Source organism: Vidua chalybeata, chromosome Z (genome assembly GCF_026979565.1).
Source record: "Vidua chalybeata isolate OUT-0048 chromosome Z, bVidCha1 merged haplotype, whole genome shotgun sequence".
Classification (NCBI taxonomy): domain Eukaryota; kingdom Metazoa; phylum Chordata; class Aves; order Passeriformes; family Viduidae; genus Vidua; species Vidua chalybeata.
Genome location: NC_071570.1, coordinates 61,196,373 through 61,219,140, shown reverse-complemented (window position 1 = coordinate 61,219,140; position 22,768 = coordinate 61,196,373). Strand labels below are relative to the sequence as shown.

Here is a 22,768-nt window from a genome sequence, read left to right as displayed (position 1 = left end):
AGTAAGATATTGAACAGATAAGCCTAAGTTTGCATATGCTACTTTCGTATATGTTACTGTCCGTGGAAGTAACACAAGAGCAAATTCTGCTGCCAGCAAACATGAAATACATTCTGATTTCTTAGTGATTCCTTACACTAATGCTGGTGAAACAGAATCTACAATAGTAGCCCAAGGGCCAGAGCATAAACCAAGCTATAGAGAAATGCATCTGACAGCAGGATTTGCCTGAATTTAAGCAACTTTCTAGTCTAATCATGATTCTGACATGATCAATCAATTTAGCATAATTTTATGTTGAGCCCATGGGCATTTTATTGTTGTAGAGTTCCCAATATAATCTTTGCAGATCAAAGCTCTCACTGTGGAGTCCTCAGCAGGATGACTTTAGATATAGAATTTTGGAGAGCTATCATTTTCATGGTAGAGACAGAACATGAATATATTGGGGCCCTCAGCTGGGTTCTAAAAAATTAGTAATCTGAACAGTTCTGTTCAAGTCACTGACATGGAGTTTTATTTTTGCTATACAGCAAGGGAAGTGAAACCAGTGGCTTTCTCTGAAACATCACCTAAATGATGTCTTAGTATTTTTCACCAGTTATGCATTTGAACGTGAAATACATTCAGATAACTTTCAAAAGAGGTGAATTACATTAGTATGTGAACAGTAACAAACTCTTGAAACAAGTCCTTTCATCCATCTGATCTACATATATTTGTAAGTAGTTTTAAGTGAAATTTGTCAGGAAAAGGGATCTCCTTCACACAGTGAACTGTGAAATGTTATCTATTAAGTATTATTATATAATATTGAATTATAACAGTATAATACATAAGAAATATAATAAATTATAAACAATTATATAACATTATAGTATTGCATAAAGCATAATATATTATTAAATAATATATGAAATGTATTATAGATACACTCAATTAAATATTGTAGTAAATGCTGTTATTTAATATTATACTGATATTAATATTAAGTATTAATATTAAATATAGTAAATATTAACTACAGCTCCTTCTACACTTTAAACACATAAAATGGCTTCTTGGGGCGAAAATATCTTTTTTTATAAGAAAACAGAAGAGGCAGCAAGTGTTTTTCCCTACAGAGGGGCAAAGCAAAGGCTTGTATGAGTCAGTCAGCATGGCAAGCTGTGTAGTAATGCTTGGTTTGAAAGATAGCTGGCTGCAGATTAATTCACCTCACAGAAACAAAGAAATGTTTACACTCTCAATCAAATTTAAAATAATTCCTGAGATCAAGGAGCTGCAAGAGGCGTTCAGTCTGGTCGGGTTGAGTTAGGCCAAGTGTAAAGGTACTGGTCATGCCCAGGTGTGGCTGCTGGGTACACCTGACTCAAAGCACACAGATGCCCTCCTCCTGGTTCTATCTTTGCCTGTCCAAATAACAGCAAAAAAGAGGCTGAGACTTGTTTTATTAAACTTCTGAATCTCCTACAGACAGAACATTTTCTGCTAAAAAATAATCAGTTTAAGAACAATAAGAAAATTCATCTCATGACCTTAAACCATGTAAGTACCACCTAGAGATGTAAAATTCAGAAAATGCTGGCAGCAGATGCCATCCTACTGATCTGCTCTGAAAATGCTGACGCATTTACAGTAAATCACTAAGCAGGCCAGTTGTGCAACAAGTTGAAGTGACATAAAGTATTAACTTTTATGGTGATGAGTCAAATCAAACAAATATCCTCTTTATAAGCTTTCTCATGGCATGTAGTAGCATGTTCTGCAATTAATGAAACATCTATAACAGCTCACAACAGAGCAAGTGTTGCAATAGTTTTGTAGGGCCAGGTTTCACATTATAAGTTTCACTATTTAGTGGGTAGATGAGAAGGATCAGCACTCACAAGGTTTACTTCATCTCAGTTTATTCAGGAAGAATGAGCCAGATTTCTTGTGAGGAAAGCAAAAGAAGTGCCATATTTCAAAATATCCAAAACTAATGTTAATTCCACACTCACAAACTTCAATGATACTTGCATTTCACTCAAGTGCTCAGAAAGTCCCTTTTCATCAGGTGTACTTTGGGCAAAAAAGTGAATTATAAAATTTGCTTCAATGGCTCACTTTTGCATAAATTTGCCCACTTTATACATCTGTATGTATCTGTGTATGCGTTGTGATGCACTGCACTCAATTTTAACAGCTGCTCCTTCTGCTCAGGGTCTTCCTGACCACCCTGTGTGTTGCCCACATTAAGGAAATGCTCATCTACTGTCCCCCACTCCCACCTTCAAACTCACATTAACTTTTGACATTTACCAAAAAGACTTGGCTTTGTTCCCTCTATACCATGAACAGTATAAAGAGACAAGTATAAATTCCTGTGTCAGAAATTTTAGACTCAATACAGCAGATCATATACTAGTTATATACAGACATATTCTTATTTCCCAATTCAAACATATTCTTAAAAAGCACTTGTTTAAGGGTTTTCCTGACTAAAAATAGTTTTCTCTGTCTGTCAAGGCTTTTGCAGCATTAGACCTTAAAGCTGGTATCTGTCTTGGATATAGGTGATGATTATAAGCTGTGCTGTCATATTAGCTGTTACAGAAGAGAAGTGACAGAAGTGGGATTTCTTTATTTTGTTGGTTTTGGCTTTTTTTAAGCTCAAAAGTTAATTAGATACAGCAAAATTTGCATATTATTCTAGAAAAATTCATGGAAAGATTTCTATAAGAAAATTCTTCTTTTAAAGGGAGAGGTTGTTGCTCAGACCTTACCCAGTGTGAAGCCTTTAGCAAGTTCCTGAGGAATGTATAAAAGACTTACATTCTCATTTACTATATGTCTATACTACACTGAGAAACATTCAGAGGAAAATTCCCTTGGTCTCCTGCTTTAATGTGTTTTTCTTCCAGACTGTCTTTGCACAAGCAGAGTTAATGATTCCTAAAAGATCAGCCTGCCTCCACCTCTCAGTTCTGAAATACTTCCTCTGTTATTTTTTTTCTTCCAAGGGGAGAACTTTTCTTGCTCATTTATGGCCCCAGATTACTGTTCTAACTCTGTAATGCAATACTTGAACCCTTCATTCAGAACAGGACTATCTACATGGAGATCAACAGAAAATTCAATTCTTTGGAATTCCTCTTATTTTTGACTGTGAAGAGTGAGAGACTGTGAAGACTGGTTTCATAATATTATGAAACCAGTAAGGTAAAGAAGTTAAAAGCACACAGCTGCCAGTGGTTTCACTCTTGTTCTTCATCTCCCCTTTCCTCTGTGTTTCAGATCATCACATATTTATCATGTCACAATTTAAATTTCAATATCTTTGGATCAAGGTTTGTCTTTATTTGAATTTTTTCACAGATCTGGGTACTCAAAAAAAAAGTGAGAAGAGTACAGCTTAGGAAACTTAGAAAAACTGTGCCACTAGAATGCTTTCCTATTCAACAGGGTGTCTGCATCACCTTTCATCTTCATAAACAGTAAGGAGAAATATCAGACTGGTTTGTATCAAACAGACTCTATTGCTTTATTAATCAGTGTTAATATACAGGTTAATTAAAAAAAAAAAGGTACAGTTTATGAAATGTACCCTCTACTTACAAGATACAAATCTAGGCTAATTGCCATGGTATCTATTGATGCTCACCCACTATAAAAAATTTACAGTTTTTTTTTTCTGATATGCAAAACCTCAAGCAAATATTCCTTGTTAAACATTCAGTAAAGGTAACAGCATTCTATTACAGTTTCATATAGTGTTTTAGTGCAAAAGGAAGTACAAATATAAAAATACTGAGGCTTGAATAAAAAACCACAACAACAACAAAATCCCAAGCAAGCTGTGGAATTAGAGGTGAGTGTCAGCTATGGGTATTCTTCTAAGCTCTACGATCTGGGAATTAGCCATGCTGCTACCATCCTGGCTGCCATGACAAGACTCGTTATCACTGACACTGAGACCTGCACCTGAAATAGAGAAAAAACAACAAAAATAAGTGAGAATGAAATTTTGACACAGAAACAGGGATACTTTGTCCCATTCTGCTTTATTCTGATTATTGAAATGTTTCCCTATCCTGCAACCACATGGCAAATTTCTTCATACTAGTCTACCATTCTGAATTCATGGATTATAATATTAGCTGACATAGCTTTGTACCATCCAGATATGCTTTTTCATAATTCCACTGTCATTCACTTTATTTGGCCCAGTAAGTGGTACAATAGATATTTAGAAGTTGCCTTGAAATCAGAAAAGCATAAATCAAGGCCTGGCTTGGACTGGGTTCATGGTCTGGCTGTTAGGATCTGGTACTTTCAAGGACTTCCTCATGAAAAATTGATTTTTAATGATACAATTTCCAAGTTAAATGATAATTCCAGCTGTCTTATTAGGACAGTAAATTCAACACGAGAAAAAATGCTGAACAAATATTCTTTAAACCCACATTTGACATAAACTGTTGCATTAAGTTTTATTTCTGCCAGAAAACAATACTAGAATTTGGTCCAAGGGAACCTCCAAAACATGTCTGGAAGAGACCTCGGGAGGCTACCTTCTCCATCCTTTTCTCATAGGACTTCTGCTAGCTTTCTGCTTCCTATTTGTTTGATGGGGACTTCATCTGGGCTTTTATTGTGGGGGAGGTTTGAGTTGATTAGTGTGAAGATTCATAATCCTGCACTAGTTTTTATGAAATGCAAATTTTTTCAGACCATTTTGTCACAAAAAAATCTGTTGAAACTATAAACTTCAGTGCTTTTTCAGTTCCTCTCCTCGAGCTATAGAACAAATTCTATACAATACATGAGTTTTGAGGGCTTAGGGTGTCTAGGCTTTAAATTTGTTGAGAACCGCATATCAGTATAATGAGGCATGAGGATATCAATAAGAATCACTTTCAAGTACAATCCTGCAGCGATGTCATTTACAAATTATGGGGAAGTCATTTGTTTTAGGCAGAAGCAGATCTGTAACCACATGCAGTTCAAGGCAGTTACAAAGGAATGACATCTGGCTCAAAACAGCCCTGAATAGGGTATGCTGGAGTAATTTGCATTTCATACTGAAAAACATTTTCTAGAGTTTCTATCAGGTATACTGTGCATCTCTTATTTCTACGTCAGCTGGCATCCCAGTTTTTGATTTGTTTGAGAAAAGAAAAGAGTAGTTTAATTTTTTTTAGTTTCTTCACCTTTTTCTATGCTCTCTGTTGTTCCACTTTGACAAAGTTTTCTCTTAGCACCCTTCCACACACCACCCCTCATGCAGAAAAGAGGTATGGTAAACCAAGCAGCAGTGAGATGCTGCTTTGCTGTGGGAAGTCAGGCTGAAATCTTGAATACAGAGTTTGTTCCAGAGAACCTGCACCTGTACAGAAGGTCCTGGAGGACTAGCCAAGTTTTCCTGCAGAGGTCCGGACGAAGTCCTGGTAGGGGCCAAACTTGGATCCATTCCCTATGATCCAGGCAAAAAGTGGGTAAGCTGCACCATGATCCTTCTTACACCTGGTTTTGGTGTTTGGGTCATGGAGGGAACATGTGTTCACTGACACTACTGAGTCCTTAGGTCTGCATGACCCAAGCTCTTGAGAAAACAACTACTGCCAGAGTATGACAAGAGTAAAAATCCATCAACATAGAGATACAATAACAAAGTCAAGATTAGGATCTGAATTATTAAAATACTTGTTTATAAATGTATTGAAGTTGATTTATATTTCTATGCACGTTCAACCTTTTATTTGAGCCAGATCCTAGTATCCAAAAGGTGCTTGAAGGTCCTGGGAAAAACAGCAATTGTTTGAACAAGTTATTTTGATTGTTTGATATTTGATTATTTTAGAAAGGAAACCTGACTGTAATAGGGAAGATGAATCAGACTGTTGCATTTACTACATGGGGATGGACGATCAAGTAAAAACCATGAAGTAAATAAAATACTTTGAATTAAGAAAGAATACAATACTTGTTATGTATCATACTAACAGTCAAATTCATTAAAGACATTTAGTCAATCTGAAAAGGGTATGAAAAACTGAACCTCCCCCACTATTTAAAACCATTTGAAATCACACATATGATCACCTTGGGCTCAGATTTCAAGGTGAACACTGGGTGTTGGTGTTAGAAAGATATTTGTCTTACCAGTGGCTACATTGGTAAAGTGGCAACTATTTAGCACAGGGTTTCTTTAAGAATCTTTTGCTGGGCACTAAAAAGATCAGATATTGGTCTAATGGTATTATACTATGTATATTCTTAAATGTCATATACGTGCAAGTTTTGTCTATGCTCTGTGCAAAGTCAAAGGAGATTTTTTTTTTTTTTTGTTACAGAGGTTCTTATCAGGAACTTGGAAGTCAGAGACTGAAACTGGGTACTTTAGGTTTACAAAGGCCTTGCTCTGCTAATGCTGCAAAGACAAACTATATTAGAGCTGATCCTTTTTAGGAATAAGAACTGCAACGTAACCAGGATACCAGCTTACCAAACAGTCGACTGGCTGGAAAGGGTATGACTGTTTACACAACTGAGTTTTACAGAGTTCGTTGGTCCATTGTTTTCTCAGATTAGAGTGGAATTTAAACTCAATCAGATCCCAAAAAAGCATGCACTCTTTTAGAGATGCTAGAGTTGGATGGTAGATATGTAGCAGGGAGTATTACTTTTCCCCAGTTTGTGAAGAAAAATAAGCAAGAAAATGAAGCTTTTCTTTTCTTTTTGTATGCAAGCACTAGCTGTAAACTGAAAAGTCTCAGCTCAGGCTTCAAACCCAGAGAGGTTCCTCCACTGACATCTGCTGGTGAAGGGCTACACCATGCATCCGTATGCACCCTGGAACACCAGCTGTTATCATCTGCTTGCTCAGAGATAGCTCAGACTTTCACTAAAACATTTTAAGGGAGAGAGTCTGTTTTGTAAGTACTGTACTCATATCACTGGGAAAACGTTTTATCTCTCAAGCACTTATATCTTGCACAATCAATCATGATTTTATTATATGTGTGTGATGTATATGAATAAGCTACACAAACCAAATTTAATTCTTCTTTCAGGTTTTTAACTTCACAAAAATTACACCAAGAGACATCCAGCTTCTAGAAATAACGTTCAGATTGAACTAAAAATGCTTACTGGGCATTGCGCAGTCACATTCAATAGCCATCAGGTAACATATGTGTGACAACCACAGATGAGAAAACTGAATTAATATGCAAACTAGCTAGCTTTCCTTTCACAGATGAGAAAACTGAAATAATATGCAAACTAGCTAGCTTTCCTTTTGAAGTGAGCCCTTCAAAACAAAGATTGATAAGGCAGGAACTTTGCCACCTACAATCCATATATGCCATGTAATAGAGAGTCTCCAAGATGCTGCACTGAAAACCCTTCAGAATTAAAATTTCAAGTGTTTTGTCAGGTTCAGGATGGCCACATGAGATGCTTTATTCTTAAACCAGGCACCGTCAATGGGGTTTATAAAATGCTGACTTTGGAACTCTGGCTGTATTAGATTGAAAATCATGAATCGTTTTATATAACATTGCTATTGTAACAGCTGTATTTGTATGGGGTTCTAGCTTAGTAGATTTTTCCAGGTATTTTCCCTATCAGGGAATCATTCGAATATTTGCATCATTACAGAAATACTAGAGTATTTCTATAATATTTATCACAATTGCCTTTATTAAGATTAAAAAAACACTGAGGTATGACTGTAGCAGTATTCTGCTAAATATGTATCTAGATACCATGGTCACCTCTGGAGGAGTTTGGGCCTCCCTCAAAGGCTTTCATGTGTTTTGGTTTCATATTTCATCCAAAGGAATAAATTGGTTTTGTGCATCACAGAAAGGGAGAGGACAAGAGTATTTGTAAGATATAGATGGAAGTTCAGAAATCAGTAAAGCTATCATGCATTTATTCATGCCTTAATGCTTCTCTACCAGAGTACAAGTCCTCAGGGAATTCTGGTATATTGGGCTTTATTCTCAATTACAATAACATATTACTTTGTTGCAATCTGGAAGGCAAAGGTCTTACTAAATTGACTATCAATATAAACCTTGCACAAGAAATCAGAGGGAAAATGAGATCAAGTCCAAAATTGCAGACTGTTAAAGTCATTACTGAAATCAACAAAAAGTAATTCACAAATAACTAACCTTCTCAATAGAAGCTGTTTGAATCATCATAAGAGCCATAAATAAAATACAATTAGATAAATAAATACAAATTAATAAACATTAAAAAAAAAGCTTTTAGCACATGTCAATTAGCAGGACATGTCCCTAAATTATTTTTCCTACCATAAGTGTTTTATTATTTTGTTCACATAAGCCACTTTGGAGCTGGCCTGTCTTCCAAAAGATCTCCAAAATAAAAGAAATGACAAGATGTAGTGAGCAGAGTGAATCCCAACTGTGTATTTCTGTACGGATATGAGCATATTTGATGGAAAGAAGGAATTACTTGGTATGGCATTCAAATACAATGGCTGTATGACTGGATTTCTCACACAAAACAGAAAAACCCTATCACCGTGTGATGTTTGTACAAACCTAGCATAACAGGTGGCTAAGAAACAGCACACTGCTATCCACCTTATTTGCTAGGACTGCAGTTGTATGCCTCCATCTGACCCAGCCTGTATTTCAGGTTAATCTGTAATTAGGTCCAGCATTAATGACTGTGGAACCAAGGGCTAAGTGCACAGTTCTGTGACACATTCCTTTAGCAACAAGATTGAGTGTGCCAGCACAACTATTTATGGGGCTGCACTGCACACTGCAAATTATTAAACACTGACAAGTTAAAACCAAAGTTTTTCTGTGGAGGATTGGTTGATTTTTTTTTAACCTGTCTTCATTTCTACAGCTGAGAGTGGCAGAAGGGCAGGAATGAAATTTTAGCTTTGCTATGATCATACTCACTCCCAGTGATCCTGGCTGCCAGGTTAAACCTTGGCCACAAAATTATTCCCTGTTAGCATAAGTTAAAGCCACCTTCAGACAGCTCAGAACTACATGAGCAGAAAGAACAGATGAAACACAAAGGGGCAAAAAAACATTTTTACATATTCCTCTGCTAATCAGTGCTGATCCTCAGTCCTCAGAGTGGGAGCTAACATTTTAGCTCTTATTTATAGATAAGTTTTAGTATAGATTGACAGTTTTAGGGAACACAGATAATGGAAGGTTCTGTTTCAGTTTATCAAAGGTAAAGGTGAAACAACAGTATTTCTAATCTTCCTCCAAAAGCAGCACCCCCCAGTTTACCAGTGATAAAACTAGCTAATGTGGGGGGAAAAGCATCTTCTCCCTTCTCTTCCAGAATAAGGAATTCTCAGCCTTCTGACATAAAGTCTATTCCAAAAGGGTTTGAGAAGCTCCTCACACAGCAAATTATAGGCAAGAAAAGCTCAGCAAAAAGGCATCTTAGCTGCCTTTACACTTTAGTCTATTTAGAGAAAAGGTCCTTGTCTTCCAATTGCCAATGACCACTTCCTTGGAGCAAGGACTGGTGTTCAAAGGGCATCAGACTAACTCATGTAGAGTGGGAGAGAGAAGGGAGAGGAAAGAAAAATAAAAGGAGAAATCTAACCTGTCTTCTTGTGGTTTCATGTGAGCACAAGCAATGATGCAATAGAGGAAGAAATGTGGTGTTGAGAGACTAGGAGATGAGCTTATTTCAGTGCCTGCTAGCTTAACTATTATCATAATACTGTTAGACCACAGCACAGTGAATATTTTAGCAGCATAGGTCCATATTACCAAACAGAGAAAAAAAAAATCCAGCTTTCCACCACCTCATCTTTCTTTTTATTACTTCCATGTGATTCCTTGTCTCCCTCTCCTTGGCCATGCACTTAACTGAACTGGAGAATGTGTCAGGATGAAAAGAATAAAAAAGATTTTTAGTTACAGAAAAGCTTGTTGGTTTTTGTGGGTTTTTTTGGGTGTGGTTTTTTTGTTTGTTTTGTTTTTGTTTTAAGAAAAATGTTGAGCTAGAGGTTGTGTCTTAGACAATAGCTGATAAACATTTACTCTGCTGGTCAAAGATGCTCTAACCTTCCACACCACTTCTTCAGTGCATCTTGTTCAAATGTGGGCCTGAAACCAGATGGGACAACTGGTTTGGTTTAGAAATCATGGGGATTTTTGCTCTTGTAACACCACTGGGGACACCATGTGGGCACATGAATAAGCATTGGTGTAAAATTGTCTGGCACTACTTGAATCAGTAATGTAAACAAAATATTTTTGTCCAACAATGGCCTGAGGTCATTACCTCAAATCACATTAATATGAAATGCCCATAAAAAATTATGATAAAATTTTAATGAAGAAGACAATAGTAGACTTTAGGCAAGAAAACCAAAAGTTGATTTTAGACCTACTTTCTCAAAGAACTTAAAACAAGTCAACTAAGGATAGAGCTTGAAGACTTCAGAAAAAGTAACTAAGTGCTGAATATGTGTTGAATTGTATTATGTTTCAGCTATGGCTGTTGCCTAGATTGTTCTTCATGCCTTAAGACTCATGCCAACTGATTTACTTAAGCAGTAAACGTTGTGTAATAATAGGAGTGTTATATCTAGATACTTTAATGTCTTATTAACTATCTATGAAATTCCTTAGTGTTGAAGAAGTCAAAAAGTAAAAGCTACCTTCTTACATACTTAAAAAAAAAAGGTTTTCAACTGTAACTTTTGCACCTACCTTTGAAAGTCTTGAGAAGAAAAATTGACTGCTAACAAAGTAGAACTAGTCTGCAAAATGTTTAGAAAAATTAATAAGCATAAAACAGATTTTCACAAAACATAGAATGGTTTGGGTTGGAAGGGACCATAAAGACCATCTATTTCCAACCCCCTGCCATGGGCAGGAATACCTTCCACTAGATCAGGTTGCTCAGAGTCCTATTAAACCTGGCTTTGAACACTTCCAGGGATGGGGCAGCAGCAGCCAGTTTCTCCAGGTAACCTGTGCCAGGGCCTCCCCACCCCCACAGAGAAGAATTTCTTCTGAATACCTAATCGAAACACGCCCTCTTTAAGTTCAAAGCCCCCTTGTCCTCTCCCACTATGCCCTTGTCAAAAGTCCCTCTCCAGCTCTCTAGTAGCCCCTTTAGGTATTGGAAGGGACTCAAAGCTCTCCTGAGTGCCATTCCTTCTCCAGGCTGACAACCCCAATTCTCTCAGCCTTTCCTCACAGCAGAAGCTTTCCAGCCCTCTGAGTACATTCATGGCCTCCTCTGGAATCAGTCCATGTCCTTCACATGTTGAGGGCCCCATAATTAGAGGCATTTCCTACAATCTAAATCAGTTTAGAATATAGAGTGTTATGAACTCACTGAATAAAAATACCGTTTATTATCAGCATTCCCAGTCTTCCATCCAGTTTGACTTGATATCACTGAAGGTAACAAGCTTCTGAAATTGTGTGTGCCAGGTCACTTAATTTGCTACTCCCACAAATATCTTGCTGTTGTCTCTTGCAAGGCTCAGTGATATCCCTAATGATCATTTAGGTGACCTCCTGCTACCAAGCAAGTCCACTTGTATTTTACCTGGGTGGGCTTTGGTTAGTGTATGCCACATCTTATCAGGTAGGATTCCTTTGCCTCTTTGGTTGCCCTATCAGACCTTCCCATGATAACTGATCTTTAAGATTTTCTCAAATTTTAAGATTTTCTTTGGAAATCAGATTATATTAAGAGACCTCATTAACTGTATCTCGTGGAATGGTGGCACCATTAGGATGAATAACAACACAGCAATACAGCAAACTTTGAAGGGCAAGGGGAAGAGTCACTCACCAGTCTTTAAAGCAAATATTAGGTCATCAAACTCTTGTGATTCCTCATCAGCAACTAATGAGCTGGTACTGAATCCTCCAGAAGGGTGGAAAACATTACCATTTTGTGGACTCTGCTTAAAGGCAGCATTAGCTTGACTAGCAGGCTGCAAGGATGCCCTCTCCCAGTCTGCAGGCACCTGCAGAGTGTAAAAAGACACAAAAATTCAGTGATCATCAAAACCATTGTAAAGAAACTGGAAATTATGACCAGAGCCAAACTGAAGACCAAGAGATTTTCAAACCAGCTACTTCGTCACTTCTATAATGAAGCCTTTTAAAAATTTTTAGTAAATTGTATCTATATATCTATATCTATATTTAATACATCTGTATCTATATCTACCTATCTCCATCTCCCTTTCCCTTGCATTTCCTTCCATTCTGTATTGGGTTTTCATGGCCAAATTCTGGTAGTAGGGAGGGTTAAAGGGGGTCTACTGGGGTGGCTTCTGTGAAGCTACTGGAAGCTTCCTCCATGCCTGGTAGAGCAATCCCTGGCAGCTGCAAAGATGTATTCACTGCCACATCTGGGCCAATTAGAAATGGTGGTAATGCCTCTGTGATAACATATTTAAGAATAATAATAAAAAAAAAAAAATGGGTTATTGAGAAGATGTAACTGTGCCCAGGGAAAAGCAGGGTGAGAATTTGTGAGAGGAACAATTCTGCAGACACCAGAGTCAGTGAAGAATGACTGGGAGAAGATGCTCCAGATGCAAGAGCTGGGATTCCCTTGCAGCCCATGGCGCAGACCATGAGGAAGCAGCTGTGCCCCTGCAACCCATGGAGAAGCCCCATGCCAGAGCACAGGGGTGCCTGAGAGGAGGCTGTGAGAGGTGTTCAGAGACCACACTGGGGCCTGTCCATGAAGGACTACACCCCTTGAAAGAGAGACCCCATGCTGCAGCAGTCTGGGGAGGACTCTTGCCTGTAGGATTGATTCCCACTGGGGAAGTTCATGGTGAACAGTCTTCTGTGTGAGGGACCCCATGTTCAAGTATGGGAAGGACTCCCCTTCCTGAGGAGCAAGCTGCAGATGCTACAGGTGATGAACTGACCATAACCCCATTCCTTGTCTCCCTGTGCTACTGAGGGACGAATTAGACCTGGGAAAGAAGGAGGGTTGGTGAAGAGGGGAAGGTGTTTTTAAGGTCTTTTTTTTTTTCATTATGCTGCTCTGATTTTGTTAGCAATAAATTAAATTAATATCGCTAAGTATATTAGTGGGTGCCTGACATCCAGGCAGGGTAAACCCACTACACCTTCCCTTCCCTTTTCCCATTTTTTTTCCCTTTTCCTTTATTTTTTCCCTTTTCCCTTTTCCTTTTTCCCATTTCCACTCCCTTCCTTTCCACTTTCCCCTTTCCATTCCATTCCATTCCATTCCATTCCATTCCATTCCATTCCATTCCAATTTTATTCTAACTTTATTTTAATTTCCAGAAGTTTTGAACATCATAACTGAGAAATTAACCACTTAAAACTCATCCAAAACCTATAGTAAGCTGAAAGAATTAACCCGGTATTTTGATTTCTCATGACCTACTTTTGACACTTTAGCCAACCTCTATAATAAACTGAAGACTCAAATGTGAAAGGGCAAATTCTCTAGGTGGTATGTCATCAGGGCACAGTAAGTTCCAAGAATAACATGGATAAAGATAACTGGATAAACACGGACAAAGATAAGATATTTCTGATATTAAAATAAATGCAAAAAAAACTCTCCCCCCTCAACCTATAATACTTAGCATCTAATTCCCATGTATTACACTTCAGAACTAGTGCTGAAATTTCCAGGTACATTTCAATAAACAAGTTAATGACAATAGAGAACTACAGAGGACTCTTACCTCTTCCATAGCACTGATGAGGTTCTGTGTAGACTTGCTGATCTCTCCTCCCGCAGCTGGAAGACCACTGCCATGTGTGAAAAATGCTGATCCTGGAGTTGTATGCCCATTCATGTCAACAGTATAACTTGCTTTCACAGGACAGCAAAGTTGGTTGTGCAGGATAAAATATACCACAAAGACATAAAGACCCTTAAACAGAGATTGAAAGACAACAGCAGCTTGTGAAATGCAGGGAGCTTGGTTCAGAGCTTTCTGTGCAAAATAATGGATGACATCACTGTCCATCAGAGATCTAAAAGTTACAAGTAAGTTCATATCCTGAGTTCGTCAGCTAAAAAACACACAAGAACACACACACACACAAATATTTGAAAATTATTTAGTTCAACCTACAGAGTCGCAAAGGAAAGCCACGACCCCAAAACTAACAAAACCGACTTGAGTTTCACAGTTGTCATGACAGTGAAAATGAGGTTAAAGACCTCCCTTATAATAGTATTTGGCTGCTGTTCTGTAGCCACAATTCTTCATTTTCTTACTGACCTGCTGGCTTTTTGCAATCTTTACCTCATGCAAACTGCACTGCTGCTGTCACAGATACCATAATTATAAATCAGATGTTCTGTGACATGCACTAATTCAGCACTGATTTTAATTTCTGATTACATCAAAGGCTCTCCTGTATGCTTCTGAAGTTCTTTAAAACTTGCTAATTTTGACCTTTAGTCTGAGCCAAGACAAATAATATAACCATGTCTTGTGTTTATAAAGAAATCCAATAATTTAACTTCTCAATATGAAATCTGACTTTAACTTTTAAGCTGCACCAATACTGAGGGAATACTGATAAATCAACCTGTTCAAAAATTACTAAAGAAGGGGAAACCAAAATAGTACAGAAAGAAGTCTTCTGCATTCTTACCAATTACTGCAATACAATTATATTTGCAATTTTTTTTTTTTTTTAATTCATATTGTTCTCTAGAACCCTGAAGCCAATTGTACTAAACAGAACAATTCATTTTAAAGGTATTCACTGGCATGGAAGTACTAACTGGTATTACAAATAGTAAGGAGTTTAATCTAATTATATTTGTGAATTCCTAATGAAACAAATTTTGAAAATACCTAAAAAAAGAAGAGACTGCCAATACCCAATAGCACTTAACAATACATAGACTGGTAATTTCTGTTGCCAAAATGATATAACAGAGTCATCTGGTCCCAAGTGACACATAAGAAAAGGTAATGGGATTCAAGAGAATTTCAATCTCAGCTGGTTAAACACTGTAAATACTCCCACACAGCTGCTATAAAACCATACAGCTCTGCATGTGAGGTGAGGTTTTTTTTTAACAGAAAACTATCAAACAAAAGTGCTAAAAGCACTAAAAAACTGTCTTGAGAAAACATGCTCCTGCTTTTCCAGATTATTGTTTATTTGTCATGACAACTCAGAGCAGTTCACTGAGAGGAAATATTTTTGTGATACATATATGCAAATAAATTCCATAAAATTGATGTAAACATGTTTGAGACACTAAAAAGGAACTAAAATTTCCTTTCATTCTATAAACAAGTTCAAGGACTCTGATATACATCAAACATAATAGGGCCAGCAAATGGATTTATTTTAAGTTGTTATGGATATGAAAAGGATAAAACCCCCAAGGACAAATTATAGTGACAATACAAAATTCAGAGTAGCCTCTGGCAGTTCAGTCTCTATGAGGGCCTAGCCACAAAAGTTGCACACACATTTCAAGTGGTTTTGTATTTTTCCAGAAAACCCATTAGCTGAAGATGCTGCACAGCCCTGTCTTTTGAAATTGCAGGGACAGAAGGCATTGGCATACAAGATCCATGACAAGTCACTCTCCTGTGTAGCCTCAAGTGTGGACACCGATTTTGTAAAACAAATACTCATGGAATAAAGTGTCACAATTATCTCCTTAACTTGGTCTGTGTCCTGGTGTAACTCTCTGCAGATGGATGATGAGACAACTCCTCTGGGTCCTTCCATAGTAATCATGTGGACACAGGGAGGTTATTTTAATAACTAAGGACAGGAGAAGTCAAAGGCTGAGACAGATAGCAGAACCAAAAACTGTGTTTTACTTCTCCTGTCTTGTAAATTGTTAGAGCAATGTCTTACAAACGTAAGCTTATATGTAATGAAACCCAACAGTTCTAAGCAGGCAATACATTTACACAGGAATTCTTGCTGGACAGAGAATTCCTTGCTTGGCTGGACAAAGGATGGATCCTTATTTCACCTATATTCCTCTCCAAATCTAGGATCTCAATAAGATAATGTTCTGTAGATGTGAGTTGCTTTATATCATCACTGTAGTTTTGTTTGAAGCATCAAAAAGGTTTTGTGGTCATATTCTGACAGTCCTGTGTCCCTGTTAAAAAACCCCAGGAAGGTGGTTAGGAAGCTAAAACATGTCAAATGGTCCTGTCCAGATAGCACTGAGTTCCAAAGACCATACACATGAAGATATGCAGCAAATCACATGGATTTCTGTTTCTTTTCAAGCCAGCAGCTACCAGTAAGGTGTTTACTCTGAAAGAGCATGGACACTGTGCAGATACTTAGGTTGTTGTCAGTGCAACCACAGCTTTCACAGTTTCAGTGGGATTTTTCAAAAGCACCAGTCTGAGAATTGAACTATCTTTTGTCATGCTTTTGACTCATGTTTCTTTTCACTTTAACCTTTAACACTGTAAAAACAGTCATAAATTGCTATGAAAATAAGGTTGTTGGCATTGTAATATGTTTTTGTGTGTTTATCATATAAACAACGCTAGCCAAGTTGGAACTACTGTACTTTTTCAGAGACTCACAGACCTTGTGTTTGCTGGCTGGACTAAGAATTAAATAAAGACAATAGTTAATTTCTGCTGACAGGCCTGCTGGGAACCTTCACCCTCCATAAGGATTGAAAAGAGGTTGGTCAAGGTGTGGATATTAGTTAACATAGGCAATGACATCTCTGTTAAGTCTATGGGAAATAATATTTTTTATTAGAAGTTTTCATCAAAAAAAACCTAAGCTAAACTCAAACCCCAAAATCTCAGCCTAGTGCCAGCAACCTCTGCTGCTGCATATATATTGGGAGGCACACTCCTCAACTCACAAGCATGTGCTGGGGGGTCAGGAGAATCAGGAGAATCTCTTGAGTCCCAGATTACAATGACTGACTAATAATCCAAGAGCTTGACCTGGGCTCCATTGAAGCACACACTGAACAACTAAACTAAAGAATTAGGACTTTAGAGGATTTAATAGTAATTCTACATAAATTCTGTCTATTGGGCCCACAGGACTACTTAGAAAACATTTAACCCCATTTCATTTATGGATACATTATCACAGTAGTGTTAGTACAATGCCACAGTAAAAGATCAAAGAAAAAGGTAGTAGAAATGTATTTCCTACAGAGGAAGGTGGGAACTGCTTCAAGCAGACAATTAGAATGTCCCGAAGAAGGGAGCACAAACAGGCAACTTATAGCTCTCAAACATGGTGCCTATATGAAAAAAGCCTGCAGGAGACTCCAAAGTCTGCAAAGACTGTTGGATATTTGCTGATGGAAAATAATTAAGCTCTTACCATTTCATCTCAGCAAGCTGGTCTGACCCATAATCTCTTTTGTAGTGAAAAAAGAGGGAAAACAATGTCCATATAAACACAGGTACAACTGTCTGAAAGAAAGCTCACATGGAAAAGCTTGATGGGATATTTTTGTTCAGTGAGGTGGGAGCAGCCTCAGTACTGCTCTAGGTTATGCCAGGTAGTTCACCTTAAAAGAGACAGTCATGGAGAAGCCAGTGGGAAGTGACAGAAGGAGAGAGAATGGTCCTAAGTTGAAACAGGGAAGGTTCCAACTGGATATGAGGAAAACATATTTAATGTAGGGGTAACTAAGCACTGGAGCAACCTGTCCAAGACGACTGTGGAAATTACTCCATAGAAGAAGAAGGGAGTTTTTCCCCTGGTATATATGAACAAAATATAAGTGGTAAGAGGGTTTTGTTCATGCATGTGTGTGAGGAGGGTTCTCCTATGCAACAGATTGATTTTTTTATTTTGAGGAGCAGCTGCAGGAAGCTAGTAAATTAAGGAGAGAATACATTAATACATTTTACACCTCATGAAATCCCATGCAGAACTGGAGGACAGGAAACTTTCACTGCACACACACTGAACACTCAGAGTTTCTGTGTCTCTGTGCTCTAACTCTGTGTGCTCCAGCTTACTATGATGGCACTACAGTACATCTAAATTTGAAAACTGAGCTAACTCTGTTATTAGTAATGAGTAAGGGCAAATCAAAAATCTTTTCATCATCTCCTTTTTACATACAGAGAGAAAACCAAGGTGCTTATTGCATCACATTACTTTATTATTATTCTGATAAACACAAACATACCAAGGCATTAGACTTATTTTTGAAGCTAATATACATCATATTTCTCCCACAAGTATTTTAACCATACCCTACCCTGAAAATTGTAGAACCTATTTTCCACAGAGAAGTGCATTCAGATACTATCATCTGTTTTAGAGGAACGGTATTCCTAGATATAAAACTAAAGTGTCTTAAGAGGACTTTTGTGAACAAAAAATAATTTCATCACTCCATTTTAGCCATTCCTCAACCTGCTTATACCTCAACCTGGGTGTATATTAGCACTAGAAAAACATAATTTACATAACATTTATATTTAATTAATTAATTAAATATTAATTAATTCTAAATTAATAAATATAATTAATTGATTAAAAATAAATTTTATTTGGAAAATTCTGTTTGTTACCTATCATCACATGACTGTATCACTAAAAATTGCTTTTCTAAAGGAGAATACTTAAAGCAAAATCAAGGCTTCTGAAGAAAGCTGACTACTTAGTCAGACCACAAATTTCAGTTACCAGAAATGGTTCACTCTGTTCCTTAAAACACAGTGGCTAAAAAATACACTATTATTTTTACAGTTACACCTTTATTCATGCCAGGTGGTAAAAACGTATCCTTGACAAAAGAAGAGCTGTCCATACTTTGATCAGGTTTTGACACTCTTTGTCACTACTGTCATTTCTGTATGATAGTTTATGCTTTGGTTAGTCTTATTTCAGATTTTTAATTTTATCAGGCTGAGATTTAATTTCATTCTCTGTCTAGACTGTGCTTATTTACTGTTGGCAACCAGTCCTAGGAAGTCCTTTCCTTGTTAATTTAGTGGTCACACTGTTCTTCTTGTTTGGCTGCCAATGGTCAGGGGCGCTGCTGCCACTTCTGGTGGTGTATTATTCAGTGTCTTGGTTGATTTCTTGTGAACTTCCCTAGGGTCTTCATTGATTTATGTGAAGTACTTTATGCTGTATTCCATCGCTGGCTGGTCAAAGACTGCTGTAGATTAACCCTGATTTACATAACAAGTGCCTACCTCTTTTGGGAAAATTATCAGTCTGATTAATATAAATAAATTGCATGTTTCATTAAGTTCAAAAGCTAATATCTGCAAAGCAAGAAATTACAAAACTAAAGGAATCATATTCAAGAAATGATAATCAGTGCCATTATGTAATGCATGACATAAATTTGTTAATATCATTTTTCCTAATAATTTTTTGATTAGTTATGGAACTGAATATTCATACACGCAATGGTATTAATAATGTGAGTGAAACAGCACACACAAAACATATAATTATCTATTTATTTCTGCAAGGAAAGCTTTCCTTCCTTTCCTGCTTCCCTTCCTTTCTTGCTTTTCAAGATAATTATGATAAATTGCAGGCATGGCATTTTTTTATGTAGTCTTTAATGTACATTTTATTTTGTCATTATTTTCTTCAATCATATTTTACTTTGAAAGTAGATTGAAGATCTTTTATTGTTGCTATTACAGCAGAAATATCATCTGAGTCATGTGATACATCTGAAGCCATCACTTAACCTCTCCCCCTCATGGCTCTTCAGAAATAACAACCTTTGAAATATAAATCAAAGACCCCTTGTTTATATGTGGTTCTGTTTCTTAGCATTCAAAGTGATTGTTGTAAAACTGTCTGTAGCAGTGCAGCTCCATCAGCTGATGACTGCATTTAGAAAGTAGACTTTGGACCTGCTGTGTATCAAGTGTTAGAATGTTTATTTGCTGTTAAGCATAGTTTTGATGAAACCATTGTAATTCTTATCAACCCTGCAATTTATCTTATCACAGTTTCAATTGTGAACATTTACTGCTTATCCGCACTTTGGTTCCTGAGGCATTTACACCACATTTTGCTCTGTACAACAAGATTTGTGTCACTTACAGCTGAAGACCTAAAAATTAACATCAAAAGCAAAAAACCAATAATAAATGTAATCAAGGATAAATAAATGTAATTCAGGACTGCAAAATTCATACCATGTCAGCAGGCATCACCTGTTGAACCAGCCAACTGCCACCACACACACACACACACACAGACACACACACACATGAACAGAAGCCACCTTAAAAAAATGAATTAAGAAAAGTAATAATTCATGTATCTATCATTAAATTGAAAGTGCATTTACAGGTCTGCCCTGATATATACTTATTTTGAGTGCTTTCAGTTTTTGGTAAAGTTTTAATTCCACAGATAAACAGGTTATAGGTATATTCTGTAATAATGAAAAAAATATTGTGCTTTCAGCATTTTGAACAAGTTTTCCTAATACTAATGTCTCATCTGAAACTTTAGTATACACTGCCAAGTTTCTCTTTATGCAGAGCCAGCTATGCCAATACCATGCTGAATCTTGCAACTTCTATTCAAAGCCAAAGCCATAAATTCTGGCAAACTGCACTCATCTCAGATTTAGTCTAAATTTGGCTAAGTCTTATCTGACCAGTTCACACACTTTGGCACATCTTTAAAAAGCAAATTTGCTTGGATATTCAGTATTCACTATAAATATTTTGCATAGCTCTCAGCACACTTGTAACTATTCCCACACAACTGCCATTTTTACCTCTGATTTCAGTACTGTAAGTAGTGAAAAGGGTCTTGGGGGTTTTTATTCTGGTTATTAGTTTTTTTTGGTTGGAATGTTGGGGTTTTTTTAGGTCAGTTTTTGTTGTTTGTTTCAAGGACACAGATTCAACATTAAAAGAGAGGTGTTAAGCTTGAAAATACACTGAAAATATAGATGGTTAGCCAAACTTGCCAAATGTGTAGATTGAGCTAGAATAAGATTCTGTCACTTCCTTCCAATGCAGTCATCCTGGAAATACAAAGAAAGCCCTATTTTTGTATTTAAGCTTAACTGAGAAAGAAAGAAAGAAAGAAATACCGAGTTGAACACCAAAGGCAGGAACTTGGGAGAGGTGGAAGGAAAACATGGGAGAGGCAACATTTAGAAGCAGCTTGCAATTCCCCCCACAGCTCTGGCTGCAGCCACTTCTTACAGAAAGTCAGTAAGACTCTGTGAGAGTCAGCAAATCTCAGCAACTACAAAGGGTGGCAGAAGGTTAAGAACAAATAAGAGCAGACAAAGCAGACTGGCACCCCATTGCTCCCCATTTCTGTCCCAGTTCTTAGCCTGTGAATTTTTTGTTCCCCTCTGCTTTTTTTTTTTTTTTTTTTTTTTTTTTTTTTTTTCATTTTTCTTTCCTGCACAGGCAACAGAAACTGGAGACAACATCCTTTGTGGTTCACTTTGCATTAGATTCTTCTTGTGCTTTATCCTATGAGGAGGACCTCCCTGGTACCAAAAAGTAGCCAGATCACGTACCAATGAAATGAGACTATTTGTCCATTGATGAACCTTACACAAAAAAGAACAAACAGGAAGACCAAACACAGTAAGGTTATGCTCATACATTTTTCAACTTCTAGAAATATCAGAGGTCATGAATTTTCACATATGCTTAGTAAAATTTTTCAAATATTTACTCTTATACTTGCTTTCCATGGAAAACATTTATAACCAAACTGACATTTTAGATCACACTTTCTAATCTAAGCCTACTTCTGCTTTTATTTCTTTCACAGAGAAGAAATGTTTGATGAAAAAGCCTTTGCAACTTCTGCTCCCAGCTCAAGAGATTCCCTAACAGTCTCAGAATAGTCAATTCTCTAGTTAAATCTGAAAGCAAGCTGAAAACTCAAACAAGAAGATAGCAATTGAAAAAACTACATTCAAAGACCACATAAAGTAGCATCACAGTGCACAGTCAAAAAAATAACTACTTCTGCAACCTGCAACACATTATTATTTTATTGTTATTTTTTGTTAAAGCAGTAATTTCTATTTATGTGTATTAATGATAGATACACAGAGATAAAAGAAACAGGGAATAGAAAGTAGTGATCAGAGGAGTCAAAAAGACAGAAGCTAACTTTGTGTTTATGGCTGATCTGATCTGTTATGGCATTAGAGAAAATCTCAAAGAGTTAAGCTAGAAGTTATTGTTATAACACCATTTTTCCCTTTAAGGAATTCTTTCAGTGTTATAATTTCTCTTATGCCTACAGTTGTCTCTTTGATTCTTGCTACTCTGACTGACAAATTAGACAAACTCTCTATTTAGGAGCATTTCAGTGCAGTGCCATAAAAAGCTGTAACAGGAACTCTGCAACTTCAGAAACCGTAAATGCGAGAAACATTAAAAAACTCTGTCTTGGATGGAACTGAATGGTTGTAGATAACTGGTGTAATTATTTGTCATATCTTCTGCTTGATTGTTTTAGGGCAAGACTGATGGGAATAAGAGTATTTGTATACTCCAGCATTCTCTGACCATTTGGAAAACCCTTTGGTGATGCTACAGTCGGTTAGAGAGCTATGGACACACAAGGCTGTAAGGAACCAAACAAGGTCTCACCACATTCAACCATCCATTAGTTAAAACTGACCCCAGAAAATACCTCACAATGACTTTTTAATGATTTTTACATCCAGAATAAGAAGCAATTTTGCCAGACAACTGACTGTCTCAGAACTAGCGTTCTTGTATAGCAGGCTTTGCTGTTAAGTGATACTCATGGGAACTGTCAGC

General features: G+C 37.0%; 1 protein-coding gene across 1 annotated transcript in view; it reads right to left on the bottom strand.

The window, feature by feature from the left end:
* Positions 1 to 3,456: 3,456 nt before the first annotated feature.
* Positions 3,457 to 22,768, bottom strand: part of ADGRV1 (adhesion G protein-coupled receptor V1) — a 271,213-nt gene continuing 251,901 nt past the window's right edge. Inside the window, exons 89-91 of the mRNA XM_053931503.1 lie at positions 13,718 to 13,909; positions 11,824 to 12,001; positions 3,457 to 3,966 (exon numbers count right to left, since the gene is read on the bottom strand). Coding sequence (XP_053787478.1) covers positions 3,848 to 3,966; positions 11,824 to 12,001; positions 13,718 to 13,909 — 489 coding nt within the window. The 3' untranslated portion in view covers positions 3,457 to 3,847. The remainder of the gene's footprint in view (positions 3,967 to 11,823; positions 12,002 to 13,717; positions 13,910 to 22,768) is intronic.